Genomic DNA, 16,830 nt, shown 5'->3' with positions numbered 1-16,830 from the left:
TGCCAGATCGAGGTTACAACACGTAAGTACTGTAACAGTAAAAAAGTAAAAAACAATTTTGTTCGTTAGGTACATTATAAATGACACTGAAAAATGTAAGAACTTTTTTTAAAAACGAATAGGACTTCATATTCACATTACCTATAGGTAAACCTATGGGCTACTACGAAACTCGGAGTTCGTGTCGTGCCGTCCCTCTGACACTTATACTAATTAATACGAGAGCGAGAGGGACGGTACGATACGAACTTCGAGTTTCGTAGTAGCCCAGCTAGTCCTCCTATCGGTCTATCGATTCGCATCTTGATTTTTGTGGAATGCCTCAAAAGTTTTTTCGTGTTTGCTCATGAAATGATGAAACGGACAACAAAACTAACTAACGTTAACAATTAAGAATTCATATAAATACGGTAACGGTTTCTGCCTAACAGGAAAAGAAAAACATGTGTGGCTGCATGGAAACTATTTCTTACTACGCACTACGCAGCCAACGAGGGAAATAAGAAAAAAAAGACTAACTGTCTGTCACTGTCACTGTGACGGACTGACGGACGCATTCGGTTCGGTGGCGATTGCCGGACGAAACGATTTTGCTTTGGTTGGCTTGTTATTCGATACTAATTAACGAAAATAAAATAGGAATTTATTTCACATGTGGTACATAATTTTCTAATATTAGCTTGAGTTTATTTTTGACTTGGTTGTTTACTGCAATTGACTATCACTCACGTTTAAGTAATATACACAGTAATACTACCTGTTAAAAAAACCCGCCACAATTAATAATTTGCCCAAACATTCAACAAAATATAAAAATATATCTGCGGTGTCATTATAAACATGACCATATTGTAGTGACCATTTTTAACATTCGAATTCTTTGCAAATGAAGTGATACTATAGGTTAGGACAACAACAACAACAACAACATGAAACTGGTAAGTTTTAGTTCTCCACTATCGGTTGGACTAAAGCAAAGGGGGTCCCGACTACATAGGTTAGGTTAGGTTAGAATATAAGGGACCCCCTTTGCTTTAGGCGGACCGTATATATTTAGGTGTTACTTAAAGGGGCACCACATTAAACTAAATGGATAAAGTGGACTGTCAGTGGATACCTTAGTGTAGTAAAGTTAAACCTTGATTTTGTGCCAAAATCTTATATTATAAGGCCAAAAAGTTGCACTAATTAATGTATTATTTTCGTGTCACAATGGAAAAAGTTAATGGAAATTATAACTACCTGCTAATGCAGCTTTAATGGTGTGCAACTTTTTGGTTTTCACCCATAAGCTACTATTAAATGCATAAATATTACTTTAACGAGTAAACATTAATTAAGGTCACAGTATTTTTTCTTTATTCAAAACCTTGTAGTTAGAAAATTGTGGATGCGCGGCACATTGGGTCCGACAATAAAAAACCTGGACGGTTTGAGGCATATTGGTCGCGCACGCCGGAGTGTCAAGTGGTTTGTTACATATTTTGGGTAAGTTAACTGCATTGATAATTCAATACAATACAAACATGACTATTTTGCGTAACTTGACCTCACTATCTTGTAGCAAAGTAAGTTTAATCATTTAAGTTCAAAGTGGAGACACTACTTCAGAGTCAACTACTCAGTGTCAACATGGAGCACTGCAAAAGTGCCATCAGTGAATGCTTTTGTGAACAATTGCAGTACTGCCTGAGCAGCGACGCGGCCAAGCCGTGCTTCGTGCTGTCGTTCAAGGAGCTGCTGATCATGCTGGACTGCGGGCTGGCGGCGCACTCGGTGCTCAACTTCCTGCCGCTGCCGCCCGTGCCCTCCACGCGCCTCGCCGCGCTGCCCTCCTACACGCCGCCGCACATCACCGACCCGCTGCTCGACGGGGTGCGCTCGCCACTGACTACTGACTATAGGGATAGGGCCCCACAGGGACACTCATTTGAAGAGCAATGCTGAGGTTGAACTTGAAAAAACCTTCACCGCCTACCCTATAATAAAAACCTGGAATTTGTTCTGGAAACTGTTGGAACCTGCGATTGCCCCTCTGTATTTTTCCTAACTTTTATCTGTGACTAGTTAAACATACTGAAAAAAATTAAAATAAATGAACCTGTAATCAAACCTGAGTCTTCGCCAGTTTGAAGCACCACTAATTAATAATAATAAATAATATGATTTATTACAAATAAGTTGGATTCATATTGTCAGTAACAGTAGCTTGGTATTGGGTGTCGGGTGTCGGCAGGAGCTGAAGGAGTGCTGCGGGCGCGTGTTCGTGGACTCGGCGCCCGAGTGGGTGCCGCCGCTGGACAAGGTGGTGGACTTCGCGCAGCTGGACGTGCTGCTGGTCTCCAACTACACCTGCATGCTGGCGCTGCCCTTCGTGCTGGACGCGCCCGGCTTCCGCGGACAGGTGCTCGCCACCGAGCCCACGTTACAGATCGGCAGGTGCGTGTCAACTACACCTGCCTGCTGCCGCTGCCCTTCGTGCTGGACGCGCCCGGCTTCCGCGGACAGGTGCTCGCCACCGAGCCCACGTTACAGATCGGCAGGTGCGTGTCAACTACACCTGCCTGCTGGCGCTGCCCTTCGTGCTGGACGCGCCCGGCTTCCGCGGACAGGTGCTCGCCACCGAGCCCACGTTACAGATCGGCAGGTGCGTGTCAACTACACCTGCCTGCTACCGCTGCCCTTCGTGCTGGACGCGCCCGGCTTCCGCGGACAGGTGCTCGCCACCGAGCCCACGTTACAGATCGGCAGGTGCGTGTCAACTACACCTGCCTGCTACCGCTGCCCTTCGTGCTGGACGCGCCCGGCTTCCGCGGACAGGTGCTCGCCACCGAGCCCACGTTACAGATCGGCAGGTGCGTGTCAACTACACCTGCCTGCTGGCGCTGCCCTTCGTGCTGGACGCGCCCGGCTTCCGCGGACAGGTGCTCGCCACCGAGCCCACGTTACAGATCGGCAGGTGCGTGTCAACTACACCTGCCTGCTACCGCTGCCCTTAGTGCTGGACGCGCCCGGCTTCCGCGGACAGGTGCTCGCCACCGAGCCCACGTTACAGATCGGCAGGTGCGTGTCAACTACACCTGCCTGCTAGCGCTGCCCTTCGTGCTGGACGCGCCCGGCTTCCGCGGACAGGTGCTCGCCACCGAGCCCACGTTACAGATCGGCAGGTGCGTGTCAACTACACCTGCCTGCTACCGCTGCCCTTCGTGCTGGACGCGCCCGGCTTCCGCGGACAGGTGCTCGCCACCGAGCCCACGTTACAGATCGGCAGGTGCGTGTCAACTACACCTGCCTGCTGGCGCTGCCCTTCGTGCTGGACGCGCCCGGCTTCCGCGGACAGGTGCTCGCCACCGAGCCCACGTTACAGATCGGCAGGTGCGTGTCAACTACACCTGCCTGCTGGCGCTGCCCTTCGTGCTGGACGCGCCCGGCTTCCGCGGACAGGTGCTCGCCACCGAGCCCACGTTACAGATCGGCAGGTGCGTGTCAACTACACCTGCCTGCTAGCGCTGCCCTTCGTGCTGGACGCGCCCGGCTTCCGCGGACAGGTGCTCGCCACCGAGCCCACGTTACAGATCGGCAGGTGCGTGTCAACTACACCTGCCTGCTACCGCTGCCCTTAGTGCTGGACGCGCCCGGCTTCCGCGGACAGGTGCTCGCCACCGAGCCCACGTTACAGATCGGCATCGCATCATTGTTCAAACTCATAATAGGTATAATGTTTGTCATAAGTCTTTTCTTTTCTTTGAATCCATTAATTGTTCAGAATAGTTATAAAACAGATTTATATTATTTCCCATAAAATTTAAGTTTCCATTTTGTCAAGCCGTTATGTTTTCCATCATAATTTTTAAAAGTCATATCATAACCTTAATCAAACAATAAAAATTGGACTTCCGATTTTTTCTGATTATCATTATTGTAAATCATACATAACATTCAATGTTTAGATAGTAAGCCATTTCATAATTTTAAAGGCAATAAACTAGATAGTAATAATAGTTATAAAATACTTTTTCGATAACATCCAATGTAATGGTAGTGTCAGACTTCATAATGTTAAAGTAAACAAAAACACTCGTAAGTAGTACAGTCACCAGCACCAATATCTGACACAACAAGCATGTATAAATATCTGATACAACTCTATTTCTAGGGCCGGAAGGATGTGTCAGATATTTTTGCACGCTCTGTTGTAGCAGATATTAATGCTATGACTGTACGTAATAATAATAAAAAGGTAAAAGGTAATTAATTTCTTGATCAGAAATGTAAATAAAATACATATAATTGTTACTATCTAATATTACTGAAAGGTTTTCCAGACGATTTTATAATTAAGTTCTTTTCATTCGGTTATGTAGAGGTGGCCGGTTCTAACCTACTCTCCTGACAGGAGTACCTTTCTGCAGGGGTCGCAGTTATAACCTAACGCATTCTCTTGATAGTAGTACCTTTCTGTAGGGGTCGCAGTTTAACCTAACCTATCGAAATAGATAGTTTTCCAGTCCATAGCGTTTTAATCATAATTTTATGAGCCGTACGTACTAGCCATTAATAAATGAATTAGTACTTTCAAAAGTGTTTGGAAATATAGATTTCGTTTTTCGGACGCAATTCACTTTAGGCATTAAAACAATGTGAATATCAACCATTAGTAAGGTGAAATATTAAGCCTTAAAATATTTCTGAATAATTATCGCTAAACCTTTGAATTTTGTACTCATAAATTTTATGACTTCTATGATTGTAGTATTTAATATGTATAGGTTATTTATATTAAAGTTAGAACTATTAAGCGTCACACTAAACAAAAATTATGACTATCGATGTTTGTCTGTAAATTTTATGGACATCAATTTCCGACCATCGAAATTCGAAACAATATGGAAACCAAAGGGATCCTTTATAAAACAAATCTAGCTGTCAACTTTGTCAAATGTCAGTTGTCAAGTTTTTTTATTTTACACTTTAATCAGATGGCCGAGTGGTTAGAGAACCTGACTACGAAGCTTGAGGTCCCGGGCCCTATACCACGAAGTGCAAAACTAGAACTTCGTATGTTGCCGTCCCGCTGACGCTTATGTCATTTAATACGAGAGTGAAAGGGACGGTGCGATACGAACTTTGATTTTCGAGTTTCGTGTTAGCCCATCGGGTTCGAATCCCAACCATTATCATTATCAAAAAACATGTGACTGAATACGCGTCCCTAGCAGCCGGTGCCATACACGATAGACTCGCTTCAGCGTTAAAAATAGCGTATCTGTGATGTTCTTTAGAAGATTAGTAGAAGTGTTTTGAACGGGGTATGGCAGCGGACTTTTTAGGGTGCAGCCCAGAACCCAGTGAATATAGAGGGCCCTCAACCTTTATTGGATATCTATTATGTCATTATCGAATAGAGTTTGTGATAAAACTGTAATCAGTTGATTAATCATGTAGCAGTAACTGGTAACAGAGGTTTTTCCGAATCTTGGTAGTTTTTTTGTGACATTCGTAAGTGGCGTTATAGCCTAAATCGAATAAAGATATTTTGGGTCCGACTGGAGTGTAACCGTCCCGCCCCCGTGCATCAGGTTCTACATGGAGGAGCTTTCCGAGTGGCTGTCGGGCGCGAGCGGGGGCGCTGCGGCGCGCCGCTGGAAGGAGCTGCTGCACGTGCTGCCGCCGCCGCTGGCGCACGCGCTGCGGCCGCGCGCCTGGCGCCGCCTGTACGCGCCGGACGCGCTGCGCCGCGCGCTGGCCCGCGTGCGCGTCGTGGGCTACGACGAGCGCGTCGACATCTACGGCGCGCTCGACGCCACGCCCGTCTCCTCCGGCTTCTGCCTCGGCTCCGCCAACTGGGTGCTGCGCTCCGCGCACGAGAAGGTACCGACCACCATACATGTCACAACAACGGATCATACGCCATGGCATACAATTTTACCTTAAATCCTCAATATTATCACTATTTACTTATTTGTATTCCTAATCCTATCACTTAAACAGACATTTTTTGCTACATGTTTCCATACCATAATCGATATTCAAAGCGTACCACTTTAATCATGATAACATTATAACACAAAAAAAAACCATGACAGACAGACAATATTTGAGAACTTATAAACTAAAACTAACGTATAATCTTGAGCCAAAACGACAATCAATTAAATCGTACATAAGAAAAGCGTGTCGTTGATGCGAGGATCTGTCCGTATCGCAGGTGGCATACGTGAGCGGGTCTTCGACGCTAACGACGCACCCGCGGCCCATCAACCAGGCGGCGCTGCGCGGCGCAGACCTGCTCATACTGGCCGCGCTCACACAGACGCCCGCGCACAACCCCGACAACATGCTGGGTGAGTCATCCAAGGGGGCAAACCACAACCCCGGTACGAGTACCATACTATAAAATAGATTGTTTATTAAAATACAAATTACAACATTACAAAAATTATTAGCAGTAATTCTGAGAGGAGACCTGTGCCCAGCAGTGGGACATATACCTATAGGCTGGGATGATGATGGTGATCCGTAAGTACCAAACTAGGCTGAGCCTGTATTTTGGCACTTGGCACGTGTGCAACCGCGACCGAGATAGGTCTACGAGCTGCCTACCTCCATCGACCGCCACCGAGATTGACGCGTTCGCAGTGAAGTTTCAAAACATCGTGAGCGTGCTGGTAGCCATCAGAAGCATGGCTACATCGCCAGCCTTCTGCTGGTACGCGACGCGCCGTAATGGGAAAACTGAGCCCACATCTCCGATCACGCTTCGGGGACTTCGCATTGGAGCAGATGACCATGGAGCTGCAAATCATCCTGCTGTCGCGGTTCCTGCCGCGTGTTACAGGCGACCTGTGCGTGCACTGCGCGACCACCCTGCGGGGGGGCGGCGGCGTGCTGCTCCCGGTGTACCCCAGCGGCGTGCTGTACGACCTGCTGGAGTGCCTGGGCGCGCATCTGGAGGCGGCGGGGCTGGCGCACGTGCCGCTCTACGTGCTGAGCGAGGTGGCCGACGCCTCTCTCGCTTACTCCAACATCCTGGCCGAGTGGGTCTCGCAGGCCAAGCAGGTACCCGGACGCGCACCGACACCGCGACACCGACACTGAACATTTTGATGGTCATAAATACACATTGATAGTCATAATTTTTGTTCAGCTTACGCTTAATAGATCGATCATTAATGACCTATGATATTTATCACACACACAAAAGTCACAAAATTTCTCCCTATATCGTATAAAAATCCAGCGACTAGCATACTTATTCATAAATATTTTAAGGCTTTATTTCACTTTACTAATGATTGCTATTCATATCATTTTAATGCCTAAAGTGAATTAAGTCTAAGAAACAAAATCTATAACATTTCCAGATCTACTTTTGAAAGTACTAATTCATTAATTTATGTCTTTCAATAATATGACTCATAAAAAATATGATGAAATTATGATGGCGTCTTTCATCATCATTATTTCTAAAGCTGCGAGCTCTACAGAAGCAAACTGCTACCAGAAAGGTTAGGTTAAAACTGCGACCCCTACAGAATCAACCCTGTAGGTTAAGTAACGACTGCGACCCCTACAGAAACTGCTGTCAGGAGAGTAGTTTAGGTTAGAACGGGGTCCTTTAGACCTCTACAGAAGCGAATGAAAAAAACTTTATTATAAAACGGTCTGGAAAAAAGCGTTTAGTAATATTAGGTCGTTAAAAATGGTCAAAATTGGTGTAATATACTTAATGGATGGCCCTTACACAGCCGTGACTCATTCTTGAAACTAACCAAAATATAATTTAATAAATATACAAACAAAGCAGTAATAAGCAAGGATACTACCCGAATTAGCGTTTTTTTTTTCTTACTGTAATCAACGTCATTTACTGAGATAACGAAGGTTTAAATGAACCTCATATATGATTCCGATCCCTGCTCTAAATCAAAGCTTTGTTCAACTGGAAATGCAATTATGAATGCTTATGACAGTGTAAAGCGATATATTGTCGCTATAAAATTGTGATCGTAAGGTAGTTATTAACCCTTTTCCAGGCATAGTGCTTATAGCGACCACATAATGTACATAAATATTCGACCTTGCTAAATTTGTAATATGAAAGAAAGAAAAAGAAAAATGACTTATTAACTGTCCCAACAGTACCACCACCAAATACAAAAAACAATAATATATTACTAATTATAAGCATATATGGTACAAAACCAATTGAAATCGTTAAAAATATTTCACTCACAAGCATAATCAAAATACCACCGAGTGACACTACAGTCTACTCGTGACCACGGCCACTGTAATATTGCCGAAACGTCGCGTTACCGTTAGCGTGATAAGTCACGTTGGTGGTATTTTGATTAAAAATATTCTTAATTTTTAAATTAATTCTTCATTGATAAACTTTATAAAAATATGGTTCGTGTTGTGGTAGCGTATCCGAATTTACGGAGCCTGGAAAAGGGTCAAAGCCGGTTGTACGTGGCGTGTGGCACGTGTCACATGTTTGTGTGTCTCAGGCCCGTGTGTACCTGCCGGAAGAGCCGTTCCCTCACGCGGGGCTGGCGCGCGCGGGGCGGCTGCGACGCGCGCGGCGCCTGCACGAGGACGCGTTCTCGCGCGACTTCCGGCAGCCCTGCGTCGTGTTCGCCGGACACCCCAGCCTGCGCTTCGGCGCCGCCGTGCACCTGCTCGAGCTGTGGGCCGCGCAGCCGCAGCACGCCGTCATCTTCACGGGTACTCACCACCGGCTGTTCAGACACTCATCTCTGTTGTCACAGGGATGGTTCGAAAAATCGAAAAGTCATAGAGATTACTGTTTCTAGCAGAACTCTCCTTGTTATTTGATGACTAGATATCCATGTGACCAAACTATACAATGGTCTCTAAAGTTTCCGAGACTATTGCTGGAGTTTTATTTCAATACTACATAATCATCTCTGTGGTTTTTGTAACCATCTCTGTGACTTCTTTTCGCAACATGACAACCATCTCTGTGCTCGGTACAGTTATTTCTATGGCTCGACGAACAGGCGTCTCTGACTCAGTGATAAAACTGAACGTATGATATAACGGTTGTCGAACGCGAGTAATTACTATGCTAACTATGATTCTGCATTGAACTGAATCATATTTGAACAAAATTTAGATAAAATTGTTAGTGTCACGTGTCGCTAGCGGGGATACCCACTGTGACTCTGCGCGTCGCGTTTCAGAGCCGGACTTCCCGTACCTGGAGGCGCTGGCGCCGTTCCAGCCGCTCGCGATGAAGGCGTTCCACTGCCCCATCGACACCTCGCTGAACTACAGCCAGGCCAACAAGCTGGTGCGAGAGCTGCGGCCCCGCGAGCTGGCGCTGCCCGAGCAGTACGCGGCGGGCGCGGGGGGGCGGGGGGGGCCGGCCGCCCGCACATCAGCGCCGACGTGCCCACCGTGCTGCTGCGGCGCGGCGGCGCGGCCAGCGTGGGGCTGCGGCGGCGGCTGGCGCGCGGCGTGCTGGCGGGCGCGCTGGCGGCCGGCTGCAGCCCGCGCGCGCTGCGGCCGGGCCTGCGCGCCGCGCCCCTGCATGCGCTGCTGGCCCTGCGCGACGCGCGCCTGGAGCTGCAGCCGCCGCCGCCCGCGCCGACCGGCGCGTCCGACCTGCCACCCGGTCAGTACATTGCTTGTACGAGTACAGTACATTCAGCCGGTAAACTCGACAGACTTAGGCGGTACGCAGTATGCGGTTAGTAGCGCGGTTTTAACGCTCCGTCTCTTTCTGGAGCGAAACTCTGAAGAAAACCGCACGCCTAACCGTATAACACATACTCGCACTTTAACCTATCAAAGCTATGCTTCGCCCGTTTTCTAAATCCCGTGGTGAGATGTACGAGATCCGTCTGTGAGCAAATTTCTCTCGACTAGGCTGGCTAGTATACCGAAAATTTAAATTTTAATTATTAGAAATTTTAAAAGAAATTTAACAATTGACGTTTGTCATCATCATCATCCCAGCCTATATACGTCCCACTGCTGGGCACAGGCCTCCTCTCGGAACAAGAGGGCTTGGGCCATAGTTCCCACGCGGGCTCAGTGCGGATTAGGAACTTCGCACGCACCATTGAATCGCTTCGCAGGTTTGTACAGGTTTCCTCACGATGTTTTCCTTCACCGCAACGCTCGTGGTAAATTTCAAATATAATTCCGCACATGAATTTCGAAAAACTCAGAGGTGCGAGCCGGGGTTCGAACCCACGACCCTCTGCTTGAGAGGCGATAGGTCAAACCACTAGGCCACCACGGCTACACGTTTTATGTTTGTCCTTTTTTTAAATAAACAGGATTAAGCATAAAAATAATAATTGTACCGTGTAGAAGCCTAACTTTGTAGGAATGTTTAACAGTTATTAGATTTCATTAATTCTTACATTTGTAGCTGTGGCACTAAAAAAATGGAGCTGAGGGATTTTTATTTAGATTTTCTCAAAAATTACGATATCTCAAACACCAAGCCATTTTTACTAAACCTAAAACCTCATATTCTGAGAGGTAATAGCTGCCCTATCAGCTGTCGACGGTATATCAAAGTCAAAGTCAAAATCAGTCAGACTTCTGGGACACCCTGTATATACCTACGACGTCATAAGACTGAGATCTCTTTGTTTCCCATAAATTTATTGTTTCGAGTTTCAAAGGTCTGTAATTACTATCCATAAAAAGTTTAAAGATTTATATCTTCATCAATAGTAATACTTTTTATTCAGTATAACGCTTAACATTTCTAACATAAAATGACCAACAATATTAAATTAAGTACTATAATCACAAAAGTCTTAAAATTAATGACGAATTGATGGACGTTCAAAGGTTAATTAATTTTATTCAGAAATATTTAAAGGCATATAGGTCAGTATGCTAATGGTTGTTATTCGTATCGTTTTATTTAATGCTTTAAGTGAATTACCTACGTCTAGGAAACCAAATCTTAGTATAACATCCATGAGCATACAGATAATTACTTACAAACATTTTCTGACATACATTTGAAAGTGCTACCTACTTCATTTCAGTATGACTTTCGATGGTATAACTTTTAAAAAATATGGTAAGATTTGGTTAGATCTGCGACCCTTACAGAAGAGAACAGGTATCAGGAGAGTAGGTTAGGTTAAAACTGCGACCCTTTCAGAAGCAAACTGGTACCAGAAAGGTAAGTTAGGTTAGGTTAGAACTTTCTACGACTTTACAGAAGCGAATGTTTTGATTGATTTTAACATTATGTCCTGCAATAAAAAATACCTTACAAATAGTTGTAAGGTAATAATAATAGTATTATTAACTAGTTATTACTTTTCACATGAAATGGCGTACTTTCTGGACATCGAATGTACTAACTAACCCATTTATGACTTGACATTCGACAATATTACTCGTAAAAGTTATGACAGGAAGCTTTATGGATTAGTAAAATCGGAACAAAATTTTAAAGGGAAACAATAGAGGCTCTATAAGACCTCATGGAGATTTACATATTTTTTACTTTGGCCGTACACAGTTATAAAAAAACTAGGCCGAAGGTAATGATCAACAAAGATCCTTTATTTATGTACCCTTATTTTTTCTTTATAATACCAGGCAATCTTACGAGTTATTGGTCTCGCTGTTGCTGACTTATTTCATCATAATGAATTAAGAAGTAACATCTGTAAAGTAATAAGAATAATAATAATAAACATCTTTATCGCCACAAACTTAACCTAGACATTACAAGTATCCGTTTGTCGTATCGCAGTGCCGGGCGGCAGCACGCCGCGCCTGGAGTGGGGCTCGCTCGACGTGGAGGCGTTCGTGCGGGAACTGGCACGCGAGGGCCTGACGGACGCGCGCGTGGAGGCAGCGGGAGCGGGAGCGGGCGCGGCGGCGGGCGCGGGCGCGGGGCGGGCGCGGGCGGCGCCGTGCTGCACCTGCCGCGCCACGACACGCTGGTGGTGCTGGAGCGGCACTCCACGCACGTGTTCTGCGAGGCGCGCGCGCGGCCCCACGTGCGGCAGGCGCTGCGCAAGGCGCTCAAGGCCTGCCTCAACCATCTCTAGCGCGCCACCGCAGCCCACGACAACAGACGACAGAGAGAAACCAGCGTTCGACAGTCGCTGCTTCCACCTACCGGCCGACTCACGGTCACGGATAATCGGTAGCAAGCAGCCACAGGGAACAACCACAGCTTCGAGTACCTAACGATTTGCAAAAAGAATTCAATACTAAAGTATCGAGGAGAGCGATGAGGAAATGCTCGGAGCGGCGGAACTTCGGTGAGACCCTCCGGCCGCCCGGCACCTGCGATGGGGAGACGTCGCTCGGTATTTTATCATCTTCTATGCTGGTTCGGTCCCTTCGACGTGTTCCGCGAATGTCGAAGGTGATGATGCGTATGACTTTCTGTACAGTCAAAATTAAAGATATTTTAATACTTTACATTAAGAGTTCGACTTCAGCGGACTTTCATTTGACAGGAAGTTGTTTAAATTTGATAGACCGTAAAATGAAATAGATGGCTGACCGTAAGGTACAGGGATTGTGGTAGTGACTAACATAACAACAGACGAAGAAGGAAGACTGATATCAGCTGTGTAACGAAATTAGTTAGAATTATTTTATTGCTAAGGTTTAATCCAACACTCTTCCTATCCATTGATGTTCTAATCTAAACCTGTTAGAACAGATTCTTCTTGGTTTTTACATGGCTATATGCGAGCGATTAGCTTACCTACCTAAGACCATAATACATATCTATGTATTAGCAAAAACAAGTCCAGGTGTAGTCTTGACAGAAATGTGTTTCTATTACTCTGGTGTGAGCACTCTACACGTGAATTAAAACGATAGATTATATTAAGTATTGTGTTTACTTTTAAGTAAGAGGAAACAGAAGATGTTATAAATAAAGTATAATTTCAATATCTTGTTATTTAAGTCAAAGCAGAACTTCTCGTTGATTCAACTATATGAGACCTACTCTTGTCGTTTCGTAACTATTAAAATGGTCAATCATCGTTTAAAGTACAGGCTTCGCATACCTAATGACATATTTCTTTGTTTCATACATTTTTTTATGCAATATGTCGATCGCTGGACTAACTTGATTTTTGTATGTGTATCCCCCCTTAGCTCTCTTTTTTTAGTAACTGCTACGGAACCCTAAGTGAACACTGAGCATGGTCCGACATGCTCTTAGCCAGTTTTTTTTTATTTTCATTTGGCGACATCCCTACTTTAGCTAAGCCAGAAAATATGTTTGAATGCCGAACGCACCGATGTAAATAAGACGACAGTTGCTTAGGGAATGAATTTAATACAAAAATGACAGCCCTTTTATAGGCTGCTACAAAAATCTTAATAGCGCCATTCAGGAATTGTACATAAACGTGATAGCGACATCTATTGGGAAGTACTAAATACAAACATAAATTATCTTCAAAGAAACTTAACAAATAATAATGCCGCGTTAAACATACCGCCCACCATGGACAACCATGTCAAAGTTGTCCATAACCAAATAACTGCAGGCTGTACATGATCTTCCTGATGTGCTAAATAAATTACATTTATCTACCATTGAAACATGACCTGACAAAACAGATAGATAGACTTAAGTAACTTCATATCGCTTACACTTACAATATACAACGCCAAAAAATGAATCTAAATTGAAACCATAACATCAATAAACTTAACATAACATATGCATCTGGATCCAAATTCCTATCTTACAAAAAACATTTACGTTCTGACAATAACATGTACAAAATGTGAACAATGTATTGAAAACACAAGCGTAACTTTGCTCAGACCAGTGACTGATGACCCCCAAAAAAATCTGACTGAAACAATATACACAGAACATCGCACACTAACACATACAACACATCAACATATAACACAGGTAATTAACTTCACATTTAACTGAATAAATATTTTATTTCATTTAATTATAACATTTCATTTAAGTATTCACACAATTTAACATCACATAACAAAAAACACACTGCACAAAACAAAATAACAACACAACAATAACACAATTTAAAATAAAACTGAAAACTAAGTGATAACACTTAGTTTCACATACTGCTTAACTTCTGCGTGAAATTCTTTTTCTCGTTCTTTTTCTCAATGGACCATGTTAAAGTTTTTTAATTCTGGTCCTATGAAACGACATCAACTTGGCTCTTTGTTCTGTGTGCTTTTCTAGTGTTTTGGAAATCCTTCCTATCGCTATCTGAACGCTAGTAACAGACGTAATGACAGAAATGATGAAATTGCACAGGATTTGGTCTGACTCTACGTTCTTCTTTGCCTCGACTCTTTGTGGACTGTATCTTGAATTGCTCATAAACTTCTTAACACCGTCAGTAGCACCATCTATTGGCAGAATAAAGAAATACGAATTTCCGCCCACCATGCTCACACCATGATTTTTGTTTAGCTCTTTATTCGGCAACACTTCGCATATTTCTTTTCTTTTACCGCCAAGACCAGAGCTTACTGCAACTTCCTGGATACTTGTGTTTACTCCTTTATCGGCTACACCTTTGCAAGATGAAGTATCACCTAAACTTGTTAGTTTCTGGTTTGAACATGACAACAAAGCTACATTCGAGCCTTGAGCGCGTATTTTCGCTTTTAAAGACTTTTTATCTTTATTAGATGTTCCACTTGACGTGACACCATCACAATTTGATGGCAAATAACTTAGTACAACGACCTTCTTTTTTGATAGTATTGTGAGTTCTTCCTTACTTAAACCAGATTCCGACTGAGTTTGAACCAAAGCCGAAGTCAACGTAAGTTGACAATGGCTGGTCGAAATACAGGCTTGTGACAACTCATCGTTAGATGAGGCAGCTGAAGTTGCTTGCTTAACTACACCTTTGGCAACCGAGTGACTTGCCTTAACTATAACCTCGGTTGAACTAGTGACTTCTAGCTGTGATTTTCGTAGTACATCAACCTTCTCTGTTGGGAGAAGTGTCGTGTTAATCTCTTTGTGTTCCCTCGTCGATGCGTGTTCAACGACATTTTTGTCAACCAATGCATGCTTGACTTCGAGATTGTGATTGGTTGACTGCAATCTTGTGGGATGAAGCAACACATGATGCTTCATTTGACATAAACGGCATCTGAAAGAATGACGACATGAGTGAGCTGAATGATTAGCACCTAAACAATTATGACACAGCTTGCGGGTCTGAACAAAGTGTCTGCGTGCGTCAAGATCAGCTGCTGAGAACTGATTACAATTTCCTAACTTGTGACTAATACTATAGCAATATGTACAGGATGACAGTTGACTTTTACAAACACTATTTACAGGATACTGATAAACGTTGACATTTTCTATCTCACAACTCTTTGTAGTACAATTGAAATCGTCCGACTGCAAACTACTATTTAGACCAAGGTCTGTGACGGAAGTTTTGGATGTCTTTTCGTTTGACTGGAAGCTAGATATCACATCTTGAAGTTGGTTTCTATAACGTACATAAAGCTCTTCTGCTTGTTTCAACTCCGTTTTGTATGAAGAGGCTTTTACTTCAACTGAAGTGATTGTATCTAAAATTGATTTGTGCGTTTCCATGAACATCTTCCAATTGCGGTCCAAAATTTCTAACCTCGTTTCAATATAGCATTTATCTAAGTGTTCTTTCTGTAATTTCATAAAATATATTCTCGATTTGTCAATTCTTGAAATTATGTCTTTTTGACATCTGTCAATTTTCTCCATTTTCAAAGACAAAGTTTGAACTTGAAATATTTTCTTTTCTAGTTTTCTCAAATATTTTCAAAGTGTTTTGACATCTGGGTGAAAACCTGCGTGGATTCCCCGTCAGTTCACTTTTTTCCGAATTATTCTAAGTCCAAACTACAGCCGAAATTCTTCTATGTCTAAATTTTCTTCTAATCTTCTAAATTACAATTTTTGCTTCAATTTTGAACTCTACTGTGAAATGTCAAAGTACTCACTGTTGATCACCACATCACTGTAACCTGTCACTCCTGGTACTGCAGCAGCTCCTGTCCTGCAGCAGCTCAGCTCCTCTTCCACTTGCGCGCCTCCTCTCCTCACTCCAGGCAGGCGGCTCCAGCGTCAGCACGCCAGCAGCAGCACCATCTCGCCGTTCCGGTGCCCGCGGTGGAAGTTGTCGCCAGTCCCAGTCCGTTATCCGGCTCGAAGAACCATGTTTGAATGCCGAACGCACCGATGTAAATAAGACGACAGTTGCTTAGGGAATGAATTTAATACGAAAATGACAGCCCTTTTATAGGCTGCTACAAAAATCTTAATAGCGCCATTCAGGAATCCTACTAATATTATAAATGCGAAAGTTTGTGAGTGAGTGAGTGAGTGAGTGAGTAAGTATGTTTGTTACTCTTTCACGCTGACCCGGCTGGACTGATTTGGATGAAATTTGGCGAAAAGTTAGTTTATAACCTGGATTAAAACATAGGATACTTTTTATCCCGGTATTCCCACGGGATAGGGATAAAATCTCGAAATAACAACCTCTGGGCTTAGAGTCATGAAATTTGGTATGTAGGTAGTTGGACGTTTGGAATAACAGATAGGTGACTTTTTGACCCGATATTCCACGGGATACCTAGGGATAAAATCTTGAAATAACAACCGCAGGGCTTAAAGCCATGAAATTTAGTATGTAGGTAGCTGGACCTTTGGATAAACACATAAGCTACTTTTTATCCCGATATTCCCCCGGGATAGGGATAAAATCTTGAAATAATAACCGCTGGGCTTAGAGTCATGAAATTGGTATGTAGGTAACTGGACGTCTGGAATAACAC

The 16,830-nt window shown here is 43.9% G+C and overlaps 1 protein-coding gene across 1 annotated transcript; it reads left to right on the top strand.

The window, feature by feature from the left end:
• The first annotated feature begins 550 nt into the window (after positions 1-550).
• LOC141437678 (integrator complex subunit 9-like) lies at positions 551-12,144 on the top strand. The gene is given in 11 exon segments (XM_074101130.1): positions 551-938; positions 1,684-1,875; positions 2,237-2,439; positions 5,580-5,871; positions 6,209-6,344; positions 6,839-7,059; positions 8,514-8,730; positions 9,210-9,373; positions 9,376-9,643; positions 11,765-11,864; positions 11,909-12,144. Coding segments are annotated over 11 exon segments (1,959 nt in total). The 5' UTR covers positions 551-929; the 3' UTR covers positions 12,066-12,144.
• The last annotated feature ends 4,686 nt before the right edge of the window (positions 12,145-16,830 follow it).

The sequence above is a fragment of the Choristoneura fumiferana genome, chromosome 18, assembly GCF_025370935.1.
Source record: "Choristoneura fumiferana chromosome 18, NRCan_CFum_1, whole genome shotgun sequence".
NCBI lineage: Eukaryota > Metazoa > Arthropoda > Insecta > Lepidoptera > Tortricidae > Choristoneura > Choristoneura fumiferana.
This window is presented reverse-complemented; position numbering and strand designations above follow the sequence as displayed.